Source organism: Oncorhynchus tshawytscha, linkage group LG13 (genome assembly GCF_018296145.1).
Source record: "Oncorhynchus tshawytscha isolate Ot180627B linkage group LG13, Otsh_v2.0, whole genome shotgun sequence".
Lineage (NCBI taxonomy): Eukaryota > Metazoa > Chordata > Actinopteri > Salmoniformes > Salmonidae > Oncorhynchus > Oncorhynchus tshawytscha.
The window spans coordinates 86,871,699-86,884,571 of NC_056441.1; the positions used below are offsets into that span (position 1 = coordinate 86,871,699).

A 12,873-nucleotide genomic window follows, 5' to 3' on the forward strand; every position below is an offset into this window, starting at 1 on the left:
TGATGGTTTAGACTATATTACATGGATTTATTGTGATGGTGTAGACTATATAACATGGATTTATTGTGATGGTGTAGACTATATTACATGGATTTATTGTGATGGTGTAGGTAGACTATATTACATAGATTTATTGTGATGGTGTAGGTAGACTATATTACATGGATTTATTGTGATGGTGGAGACTATATTACATGGATTTATTGTGATGGTGTAGACTATATTACATGGATTTATTGTGATGGTGTAGACTATATTACATGGATTTATTGTGATGGTGTAGACTATATTACATGGATTTATTGTGATGGTGTAGACTATATTACATGGATTTATTGTGATGGAGTAGACTATATTACATGGATTTATTGTGATGGTGTAGACTATATTACATGGATTTATTGTGATGGTGTAGACTATATTACATGGATTTATTGTTATGGTGTAGACAATATTACATGGATTTATTGTGATGGTGTAGACTATATTACATGGATTTATTGTGATGGTGTAGACTATATTACATGGATTTATTGTGATGGTGTAGACCAAATTACATGGATTTATTGTGATGGTGTAGACTATATTACATGGATTTATTGTGATGGTGTAGGCTACATTACATGGATTTATTGTGATGGTGTAGACTATATTACATGGATTTATTGTGATGGTGTAGACTATATTACATGGATTTATTGTGATGGTGTAGACCAAATTACATGGATTTATTGTGATGGTGTAGACTATATTACATGGATTTATTGTGATGGTGTAGACTATATTACATGGATTTATTGTGATGGTGTAGACTATTACATGGATTTATTGTGATGGTGTAGACTATATTACATGGGTTTATTGTGATGGTGTAGACTATATTACATGGATTTATTGTGATGGTGGAGGCTATATTACATGGATTTATTGTGATGGTGTAGGTAGGCTATATTACATGGATTTATTGTGATGGTGTAGGTAGGCTATATTACATGGATTTATTGTGATGGTGTAGGTAGGCTATATTACATGGATTTATTGTGATGGTGTAGACTATATTACATGGATTTATTGTGATGGTGTAGACTATATTACATGGATTTATTGTGATGGTGTAGACTATATTACATGGATTTATTGTGATGGTGTAGACTATATTACATGGATTTATTGTGATGGTGTAGACTATATTACATGGATTTATTGTGATGGTGTAGACTATTACATGGATTTATTGTGATGGTGTAGGCTATATTACATGGATTTATTGTGATGTTGTAGACTATATTACATGGATGTATTGTGATGGTGTAGACTATATTACATGGATTTATTGTGATGGTGTAGACTATATTACATGGATTTATTGTGATGATGTAGACTATATTACATGGATTTATTGTGATGTTGTAGACTATATTACATGGATGTATTGTGATGGTGTAGACTATATTACATGGATTTATTGTGATGATGTAGACTATATTACATGGATTTATTGTGATGTTGTAGACTATATTACATGGATGTATTGTGATGGTGTAGACTATATGACATGGATTTATTGTGATGGTGTAGACTATATTACATGGATTTATTGTGATGGTGTAGACTATATTACATGGATTTATTGTGATGGTGTAGACTATATTACATGGATTTATTGTGATGGTGTAGGTAGACTATATTACATGGATTTATTGTGATGGTGTAGACTATATTACATGGATTTATTGTGATGGTGTAGACTATATTACATGGATTTATTGTGATGGTGTAGACTATATTACATGGATTTATTGTGATGGTGTAGGTAGACTATATTACATGGATTTATTGTGATGGTGTAGACTGTATTACATGGATTTATTGTGATGGTGTAGACTATATTACATGGATTTATTGTGATGGTGTAGACTATATTACATGGATTTATTGTGATGGTGTAGACTATATTACATGGATTTATTGTGATGGTGTAGGTAGACTATATTACATGGATTTATTGTGGTGGTGTAGGTAGACTATATTACATGGATTTATTGTGATGGTGTAGACTATATTACATGGATTTATTGTGATGGTGTAGACTATATTACATGGATTTATTGTGATGGTGTAGACTATATTACATGGATTTATTGTGATGGTGTAGGCTATATTACATTGATTTATTGTGATGATGTAGGTAGACTATATTACATGGATTTATTGTGATGGTGTAGACTATATTACATGGATTTATTGTGATGGTGTAGACTATATTACATGGATTTATTGTGATGGTGTAGACTATATTACATGGATTTATTGTGATGGTGTAGACTATATTACATGGATTTATTGTGATGGTGTAGACTATATTACATGGATTTATTGTGATGGTGTAGACTATATTACATGGATTTATTGTGATGGTGTAGACCATATTACATGGATTTATTGTGATGGTGTAGACTATATTACATGGATTTATTGTGATGTGTAGACTATATTACATGGATTTATTGTGATGTGTAGACTATATTACATGGATTTATTGTGATGGTGTAGACTATATTACATGGATTTATTGTGATGGTGTAGACTATATTACATGGATTTATTGTGATGGTGTAGACTATATTACATGGATTTATTGTGATGTGTAGACTATATTACATGGATTTATTGTGATGTTGTAGACTATATTACATGGATTTATTGTGATGGTGTAGGTAGACTATATTACATGGATTTATTGTGATGGTGTAGGCTATATTGCATGGATTTATTGTGATGGTGTAGACTATATTACATGGATGTATTGTGATGGTGTAGACTATATTACATGGATTTATTGTGATGTGTAGACTATATTACATGGATTTATTGTGATGGTGTAGACTATATTACATGGATTTATTGTGATGGTGTAGACTATATTACATGGATTTATTGTGATGGTGTAGACTATATTACATGGATTTATTGTGATGGTGTAGACTATATTACATGGATTTATTGTGGTGGTGTATGTAGACTATATTACATGGATTTATTGTGATGGTGTAGACTATATTACATGGATTTATTGTGATGGTGTAGACTATATTACATGGATTTATTGTGATGACGACTGAGGGACCTTACATATTATTGTATGTGTACAGAGATGAGGAAATCATGTTAAACGCTATTATTGCACACATGCAACATATTATGTGACTTATTGATCACATTTTTACTTCTGAATTTATTTAGGCCATAAAAAAAGGGGTTGAATACTTATTGATCCAAAACATTTAAGCTTTGATTTTTTTTTTAATACATTTGTAAAAATATCTAAAAAACATAATTCCACTTTGATATTGTAAGGTATTGTGTGCAGGCCAGTGACACAACATATAATTTAATCCACATTCAATTCAGGCTTTAACACAACGAAATGTGGAAGAAGTCAAGGGGTGTGAATACTTGTGAAAGGCACTGTGTTTTAGTGATCAGTTTATGTAAAGATTCTCTCATTGATTTAATTTACCGTAAAACTTCAATTCAATGGAAAGTCTCAAATAGCCTTCTGTCCCTTTTGAATAGCCGGGCAACGACACACATTTAATTAAATTAACACCTGCTTCAAATAAACGCTGGGTGTAAATGAATTGTTCACAAGGTTAACATGAATTACCATGAATTTTTTTTTTAAACGAGGTTTAATGTTTGATTTGTTACATTAAATAATTCAGTAAAGACAGTAAATGTCAATCATCTGTTTTTATCACAAGTAGGAAACTGCTAGTCATTGGCTGCTAACAGCTGAGAAACTGCTAGCCATTGGCTGCTAACAACTGAGAAACTGCTAGCCATTGGCTGCTAACAACTGAGAAACTGCTAGCCATTGGCTGCTAACAGCTGAGAAACGTCTAGCCATTGACTGCAAACAGCTGAGAAACATCTAGCCATTGGCATCTCTTTCTCTCTCTCTCTCTCTCCCCCTGTCTCTCTCTGTCTCTCTCTCTCCCCCTCTCTTTCTCCCCCTCTCTCTCTCCCCCTGTCTCTCTCTCTCTCCCTGTCTCTATCTGTCTCTCTCTCTCTCCCTGTCTCTCTCTGTCTCTCTCTCTCCCCCTGTCTCTCTCTCCCCTGTCTCTCTCTCTCTCCCTCTCTCTCCCCCTGTCTCTCTCTCTCTCTCTCTCCCCCTGTCTCTCTCTCTCTCTCGCTCTCTCTCCCTCTCCCCCTGTCTCTCTCTCTCTCCCTCTCTCTCCCTCTCTCCCTCTGTCTCTCTCTCCCTCCCTCTGTCTCTCTCTCTCCCTCTCTCTCTCTCTCTCCCCCTGTCTCTCTCTCTCTCCCCCTCTCTCTCTCCCCCTCATAATGACAGAGTTAAGATGGTGTCATGGCAGCGGAAGTCGTTCCCATTTTCCCTAACTGCTGAATCAATCCCAGCTGGGCCCTGTAATAGCCAGGGCTAATGAGTGTCTGACCCAGCTGCCTCCTAGCTAGCTGCCTCCCAGTCCCAGATCTCGCCTGCAGAGATAGAAGAGCTGTAGGAGAACAAGCACATTGAGATACACATTGACTGAGTGATACATTTATTAATTCATGTCTTGTCTGTTGTGCTGTGGCAATGGAGGCCAGGGTGTAGTGGTGCTACTTGGGTTTGGTTGTGATTGAACTGTCAGTGGAGGAAGCAGCCCCTCAAAAGGCTGAAAATATTTGGCATGGGCACTCAGATCCTCAAAATGTTTTTCAGCTGGTTTGGCAACTGCCATACTGACTGCAAGCGTGTCATGCGGTATTTGAGATGCTACTCTACAGGACTGTTTTGCTAGCACAGATTGGAATATGTTCTGGGATTCTTCCGATGGCATTGAGGAGTTTACCACATCAGTCACCGGCTTCATCAATAAGTGCATAGACGACGTCGTCCCCACATTGACTGTACGTACTTATCCCAGCCAGAAGTCATGGATGACAGGAAACATCTGCACCGAGCTAAAGGCTAGAACCATCAAACAGGCAAAGTGTCAATACAGGACTAAGATTGAATCCTACTACACCAGTTCTGATGCTCGTCGGATGTGGCAGGGCTTGCAAAATATTACGGACTACAAAAGGAAACCCAGCCGCGAGCTGCCCAGTGACGTGAGCCTACCAGACTAGCTAAATGCCTTTTATGCTCGCTTCGAGGCAAGCAACACTGAAGCATGCAATAGAGCACCAGCTGTTCTGGACGACTGTGTGCTCACACTCTCCATAGTAGATGTGAGCAAGACCTTTAAACATTCACAAGGCCACAGAGCCATACGGATTACCAGGATGTGTACTCAGAGCATGCACAGACCAAGTGTGTTCACTGACATTTTCAACCTCTCCCTGAACGAGTCTGTTATACATACATATTTCAACCGGACCACCATAGTTCCTGCGCCCAAGATTTAAAGTTAACCTGCCTAAATGACTGCCGCCCCGTAGCACTCACATCGGTAGCCATGAAGTGCTTTGAAAGGCTGGTTATGACTCACATCAACACCATCATCCCAGAAACCCTAGTCCCACTCCAATTTGTATACTGCTCCAACAGATCCACAGACTACTCTCAATCGCACTCCACACTGCTCTTTGCCACCTAGACAAAAAGAACACTGATGTGAAAATGCTGTTCATTGACTACTTCTCAGCGTTCAACACCGTAGTGCCCACAATGCTCAACACTATGGTCTAGGGTACTGCATCGCAGCGCTAGCTGTGCCACCAGAGACACTGGGTTCGCGCCCAGGCTCTGTCGCAGCCGGCCGCGACCGGGAGGTCCTTGGGTGACGCACAATTGGCCTAGCGTCGTCCGGGTTAGGGAGTGTTTGGCCGGTAGGGATCTCCTTGTCTCATCGCGCACCAGCGACTCCTGTGGCGGGCCGGGGCGCAGTGTGCGCTAACCAAGGTGGCCAGGTGCACGGTGTTTCCTCCAACAACATTGGTGCGGCTGGCTTCCGGGTTGGATGTGCGCTGTGTTAAGAAGCAGTGTGGCTTGGTTGGGTTGTGTTTCGCCCTTACGGGAGCGATGAGACAAGATAGTAATTACTAACAATTGGATACCACGAAATTGGCGAGAAAAAAGGGGTAAAAATAAAAAATAAAAATATATTTTTTTGCATATTTAGTAAATATTTTTTTAAACTTTATTTCTTGAACCACACTGTTGGTGAAGGGCAAATACATGTTTATTTTATTTCCATTTCACACTCATCACATACACTGCTGCTACTCTGTTTACTATCTATCCTGATTGCCTAGTCACTTTTACCCCTACTGTACCTACGTGTACAGTGTTTTTGAAAAGTATTCAGACACCTTGACTTTTTACAAATTTAGTTACGTTACAGCCTTATTTTCCTCATCAATCTACATCAATAACCCATAATGACAAAGCAAAAACTGTTTTTTAGGACAGTTTTTGCGAATTTATAGAAAATAATGATAAAACTGAGATATCACATTTACATAAGTATTCAGACCCTTTACTCAGTACTTTGTTGAAGCACCTTTGGTAACGATTACAGCCTCAAGTCTTCTTGGGTATGACGCTACAAGCTTGCCACACCTATATTTGGGGAGTTTCTCCCATTCTTCTCTGCAGATCCTCTCAAGCCCTGTCAGGTTGGATGGGGAGCATTGCTGCACAGCCTTTTTCAGGTCTCTCCAGAGATGTTTAAATTGGGTTGAAGTCTGGGTTCTGGCTGGGCACTAGCACGGAACCCAGACTGGCTGCGCGCGTGCGCCATCGTGAATACATTTATTTTGTCCCCCTGCCTACACCAAACGCGATCACGACACGGAGATTAAAATATCAAAACAAGCTCTGAACCAATGACATTAATTTGGGGACAGGTCAAAAGCATTAAACATGTATGGCAATTTAGCTAGTTAGCTTGCACTTGCTAGCTAATTTGTCCTATTTAGCTAGCTTGCTGTTGCTAGCTAATTTGCTCATTTAATCTATTTTAGCCCTTGGCATCGCAGACGCTCGTCCAATTACATGGATTTCTAAATGTATTTTGTGACACTCTCTTATGTATAGGACATTCAGAGACTTGTCCCAAAGCCACTCCTGCATTGTCTTGGCTGTGCTCTTAGGGTGGTTGTCCTGCTGGAAGGTGAACCTTCGCCCCAGTTTGAGGTCCGGAGCAGGTTTTCATCGTGGATCTGTCTGTACTTTGCTCTGTTTGCTCATCTTTGCCTCGATCCTGACTAGTCTCCCAGTCCCTGCAGCTGAAATACATTCCCACAGTGTGATGCTGCCACCACCATGCTTCACCGTAGGGATGATGCCATGTTTCCTCCAGACGTGACGCTTGGAATTCAGGCCAAAGAGTTCAATCTTGGTTTCATCAAAAACAAATTTCTTGTTAACAAATTATAGTTTTGGCAAGTCGGTTAGGACATCTACTTTGTGCATGACACAAGTAATTTTTCCAACAATTGTTTACAGGCAGATTATTTCACTTATAATTCACTGTATCACAATTCCAGTGGGTCAGAAGTTTACATACACTAAGTTGACTGTGCCTTTGAACAGCTTGGAAAATTCTGGAAAATGATGTCATGGCTTTAGAAGCTTCTGATAGGCTTATTGACATAATTTGAGTCAATTGGAGGTGTACCTGTAGATGTATTTCAAGGCCTACCTTCAAACTCAGTGCCTCTTTGCTTGACATCATGGGAAAATCAAAAGAAATCAGCCAAGACCTCAGAAAAAACATTGTAGACCTTCACAAGTCTGGTTCATCCTTGGGAGCAATTTCCAAACGCCAGAAGGTACCACTTTCAAGGTACCACTTTCATCTGTACAAACAATAGTATGCAAGTATAAACACCATGGGACCACGCAGCCTTCATACCGCTCAGGAAGGAGACGCGTTCTGTCTCCCAGAGACTAACATACTTTGGTGCAAAAAGTGCAAATCAATCCCAGAACAACAGCAAAGGACCTTGTGAAGATGCTGGATGAAACAGGTACAAAGGTATCTATATCCACAGTAAAACGAGTCCTATATCGACATAACCTGAAAGGCCGCTCAGTAAGGAAGAAGCCACTGCTCCAAAACCGCCATAAAAAAGCCAGACACAGTTTGCAACTGCACATGGGGACAAAGATCGTACTTTTTGGAGAAATGGTCTGATGAAACAAAAATAGAACTGTTAGGCCATAATGACCATCGTTATGTTTGGAGGGAAAATGGGGAGGCTTACAAGCTGAAGAGCACCATCCCAACCGTGAAGGACTGGGGGTGGCAGCATCATGTTGTGGGTGTGCTTTGCTGCAGGAGGGACTGGTGCACTTCACAAAATAGATCATGAGGTAGGAAAATGATGTGGATATATTGAAGCAACATCTCAAGACATCAGTCAGGAAGTTAAAGCTTGTTCGAAAAAGGGTCTTCCAAATGGACAATGACCCCAAACATACTTCCAAAGTTGTGGCAAAATGGATTGGGACAACAAAGTCAAGGTATTGGAGTGGCCATCACAAAGCCCTAACCTCAATCCTATAGAACATTTGCTGGCAGAACTGAAAAAACATGTGCGAGCAAGGCGGCCTACAAACCTGAGTGGAAGGCTACCCAAAACATTTGACCCAAGTTAAACAATTTAAAGGCAATGCTACAAAATACTAATTGAGTGTATTTAAACTTATGTTTGTGATGAATGTGATGTGATGAGAGAATAAAGGCTGAAATAAATAATTCTCTCTACTATTCAATCTGACATTTCACATTCTTAAAATAAGGTGGTGATCCTAACTGACCTAAGACGGAATTTTTACGAGGATTAAATGTCAGGAATTGTGGAAAAACTGAGTTTAAATGCATTTGGCTAAGGTGTATGTAAACTTCCGACTTCAACTACATATACACACACACACACACACACTATGTAATATCATAATAACTGCTAAGAATGACTGATGCAGTTGTATTGCACACTTCACATGCTATACCTGTGTATGTGTGTGTGCGTGTGCGTGCGTGCGTGTGTGTGTGTGTTAAGGATCCACATGATGCCTTTAAGGCAGAAAAATACAAAAGAGAGTTGACTGTAGGTTATTCATGTTAATTTTAGATACGTTTCAGATAAGGCTCCTCCCTCTTTCTTCAACCCCCCCCTCGCCCCGGTTTTCTCCTCTTTCCTTCTATTCCTTTCTCTTTCTAAAACACTGGAGCTAGATAAGGGATAAGCAGCATCTCCATGGCAACAGTGTCTTAATGAAAGCAACAAGCATGACCCCAAGGCTGTGTCTCTGAATCAAGGACAACAGAATGGTGTGTGAACCCCAAGGCTATGTCTCTGAATCAAGGACAATAGAATGGCATGTGAACCCCAAGGCTATGTCTCTGAATCAAGGACAACAGAATGGTGTGTGAACCCCAAGGCTGTGTCTCTGAATCAAGGACAATAGAATGTCGTGTGAACCCCAAGGCTATGTCTCTGAATCAAGGACAACAGAATGTCGTGTGAACCCCAAGGCTGTGTCTCTGAATCAAGGACAACAGAATGTCGTGTGAACCCCAAGGCTGTGTCTCTGAGTCAAGGACAACAGAATGGCGTGTGAACCCCAAGGCTGTGTCTCTGAATCAAGGACAATAGAATGTCGTGTGAACCCCAAGGCTGTGTCTCTGAATCAAGGACAATAGAATGTCGTGTGAACCCCAAGGCTGTGTCTCTGAATCAAGGACAATAGAATGTTGTGTGAACCCCAAGGCTATGTCTCTGAATCAAGGACAATAGAATGTTGTGTGAACCCCAAGGCTATGTCTCTGAATCAAGGACAATAGAATGTTGTGTGAACCCCAAGGCTGTGTCTCTGAATCAAGGACAATAGAATGGCATGTGAACCCCAAGGCTGTGTCTCTGAATCAAGGACAATAGAATGTTGTGTGACTCTTCATTTATGTCAGAATTCTGTTGACTCTCTGGTCTTGCCTTCTCTCTAGAGTCAGACAGCAGAAAAGGATGGTGATAGACACTGGATCGGTCTGTTTAGCCACACCAGTCGCGGTCTGTTATTTGCTCTATTTTAAGCGGTCAGCTGGCCTTGACTTCACAGCCCTTGAAGTTAAGCAGAGGTAGCTATGGTTACCCTGAATGTGAAAAACATTCCCCTCTCCCCTGGTTCCCTGCCCAGTAATGAATCTTAACCTCTGACCCCCCCCACACGTGCAAGAACTGTCACACACACATGATGATTTTCATCTAATGTCATGTCATTCCCATGACACCTCTGGCCTCATTCTGGAGAGTCCCAATCTTTCTGTTCTGTGAAGAGGGGTCATCACCACCATCCTGTATCCAGCTCTGTGCTCTCCTATCTGTGGGTATGATCAGTGCACAGACAGCCTCTTCTCTCCAGGGTTCTGTGGATCCGTCAGAGTGATTCACCCTCAACCTGAAACACACCCGTCTGTTCATGTTTGATTTGGACTCTTGTCACCGTTTATCTTTTAAAAGCGATAACTCATCAGTGTTTCAAAGTGTTATGGGAGTGGATGAAATCGTTATCTCTGCAGCCTCCGTTGAACTGTGATCAAAGTACGTCCGTGTAGGGTACTAGTGCTCTCCGAACAGTCGCTCTTGTTCTCTGTAATCACCTTTTTTTGTGGGGGCGAAAACTACAGAAACGGTTTCAGGGATGAAGCTGGTGAAAACTCAAAGGACAGAGTTCCTGGAGAATATCAGTGTTCTGCAATGGATATGGAGCTTCCTCCTGTTAGGTCCGGTTTGTATTGGATTGATGGTGTACCTTCTGTTGACTTCTCTGTGGCCGCTGCCTGTTCTCTACCTCATCTGGCAGTTGACGGACTGGCACACACCTGAAAGAGGAGGCAGGAGAAGTTCTTTTGTGAGAAACTGGAAAGTGTGGAAGTACGTTAGGGACTACTTCCCCATGAAGTTAGTGAAGACGGCGGAGTTGAACCCGAACGAGAACTACATCTTAGGGTGTCATCCTCATGGGGTGTTGAGTATCGGAGCCTTTGCCTCGTTTAGTACTGAGGCCTGTGGCTTTATGGACCTCTTTCCTGGGGTGCGCTCCTGCCTCTGCATCCTGGGGGGCCTCTTCAAGATCCCTCTCTACAGGGAATATGCCATGGCCACAGGTTGTTGTCCAGTCAGCAAGCCCAGTCTCAAGCACCTTCTGTCTAATAGTGGACAAGGCAATGCGGTGGTGATTGTGATAGGGGGCGCTGCTGAGTCGCTGTTGAGCCTGCCTGGGGTCAACACTGTGGTTATGAAGCAGAGGAAAGGTTTCGTCCGGGTGGCCCTGGAGTTTGGGGCTAACCTGGTACCCGTCTACTCGTATGGGGAGAACAATATTTTCCGCCAGGTGATCTTCTCAGAAGGCAGTGTGGGCTGGAGGTTCCAGCAACTCTTTAAGAAGATCATGAGCTTTTCCCCTTGTCTGTTTGTAGGTGAACACTGGTTCTGGATGCCTTACCACTGTCCGGTCACCACGGTAGTGGGTAGTCCTATCCCAGTGCCAAAGAGGCCTTCTCCCACTCAGGAGGAGGTGGACCACTATCATGGCCTCTATATGGAATCCCTGGTCAAGCTCTTCAATGAACACAAGGCCAGCTGTGGACTCTCAGACAGCCACGAGCTGCAGATCGTATAGACCAGTCGTTTAGACTGTTCCCACGAGGACAATGTGAATGATTCCGTAGCCTATTGATCTCCACACTGAGACTACTTGAATAAACACATTCCCACTAGAGGATCTGATCCAGAGATGTCAACAATCATTGCTCCTTGGATTTACCCAAGCTGCCTGGCTACTAGCGTTTTACTGAAAACTAGGATCTCACGTCATTTGGTCAGATGCTGTTTACGTAGTCTGTCCGCGAGATCTTACTTTAAGAATGACTACAACGGAATAGTGCATGTGCTTAATATGTAGCAATAATTTAACCATCATTTAACCATTATTAAACAGGTTCAAATTCAGCTCATTCTCCATTTCATAAAAAACAGTGATTGATTGTGTGACTTAGGGTTTACATAGAAACACTGGGCCGACATGTTGAGTACGATCAATTTTCTTAATTAAGAGTGGGAACACAGTCTGCCTCCCAGACCCAATGATCAGCTAACTGAACACACACACACACACACACACACACACACACACACACACACACACACACACACACACACACACACACACACACACACACACACACACACACACACAAAGACACTTCAATATTATAAAGAGGTGTTTGAGCTGCCAGTCCGAAAGGAAAGACACTCTCAACATGACGATTTTCATCTAATGTCATGTCATTCCCATGACACCTCTGGCCTAATGACTGTCATTCTGGAGAGTCAGCACTGGACAACTGACCCGATCTTTCTGTTCTGTGAAGAGGGGTCATCACCACCATCCTGTATCCAGCTCTGTGCTCTCCTATCTGTGGGTATGATCAGTGCACAGACAGCCTCTTCTCTCCAGGGTGCTGTGGATCCGTCAGAGTGATTCACCCTCAACCTGAAACACACCCGTCTGTTCATGTTCGTTTTGGACTCTTGTCACCGTTTATCTTTTAAAAGCGATAACTCATCAGTGTTTCAAAGTGTTATGGGAGTGGATGAAATCGTTATCTCTGCAGCCTCCGTTGAACTGTGATCAAAGTACGACAATGCAGGGTAAAATTGCACACGCAATTATTGAAATATAAAACAAAATCCTTGTCACCTGATCCATCATTACAATGTGTTTTAAATCATTGTTTGGTCTCACCATCGTTCATTTACTGTTAAACAGCTGTAGTTTTTGTCTTTGGCTGTTCTAGATTTCCGCTGAGGGTTTTGTTGCAAGTCTTGTTCTCCTCCAATAATTTCCAGTTATTT

General features: G+C 41.5%; 2 protein-coding genes across 2 annotated transcripts in view; both read left to right on the top strand.

The window, feature by feature from the left end:
- Window positions 1-12,873, top strand: part of LOC121839118 (syntaxin-1A-like) — a 154,463-nt gene that overhangs the window by 48,964 nt on the left and 92,626 nt on the right. The gene's annotated exons all lie outside the window — the stretch shown is intronic.
- Window positions 10,426-12,722, top strand: LOC112248141 (diacylglycerol O-acyltransferase 2-like). Its single transcript, XM_042296476.1, has one exon. The coding sequence runs from the start codon at window positions 10,658-10,660 to the stop codon at window positions 11,636-11,638; it is 981 nt and encodes a 326-aa protein (XP_042152410.1). The 5' UTR covers window positions 10,426-10,657; the 3' UTR covers window positions 11,639-12,722.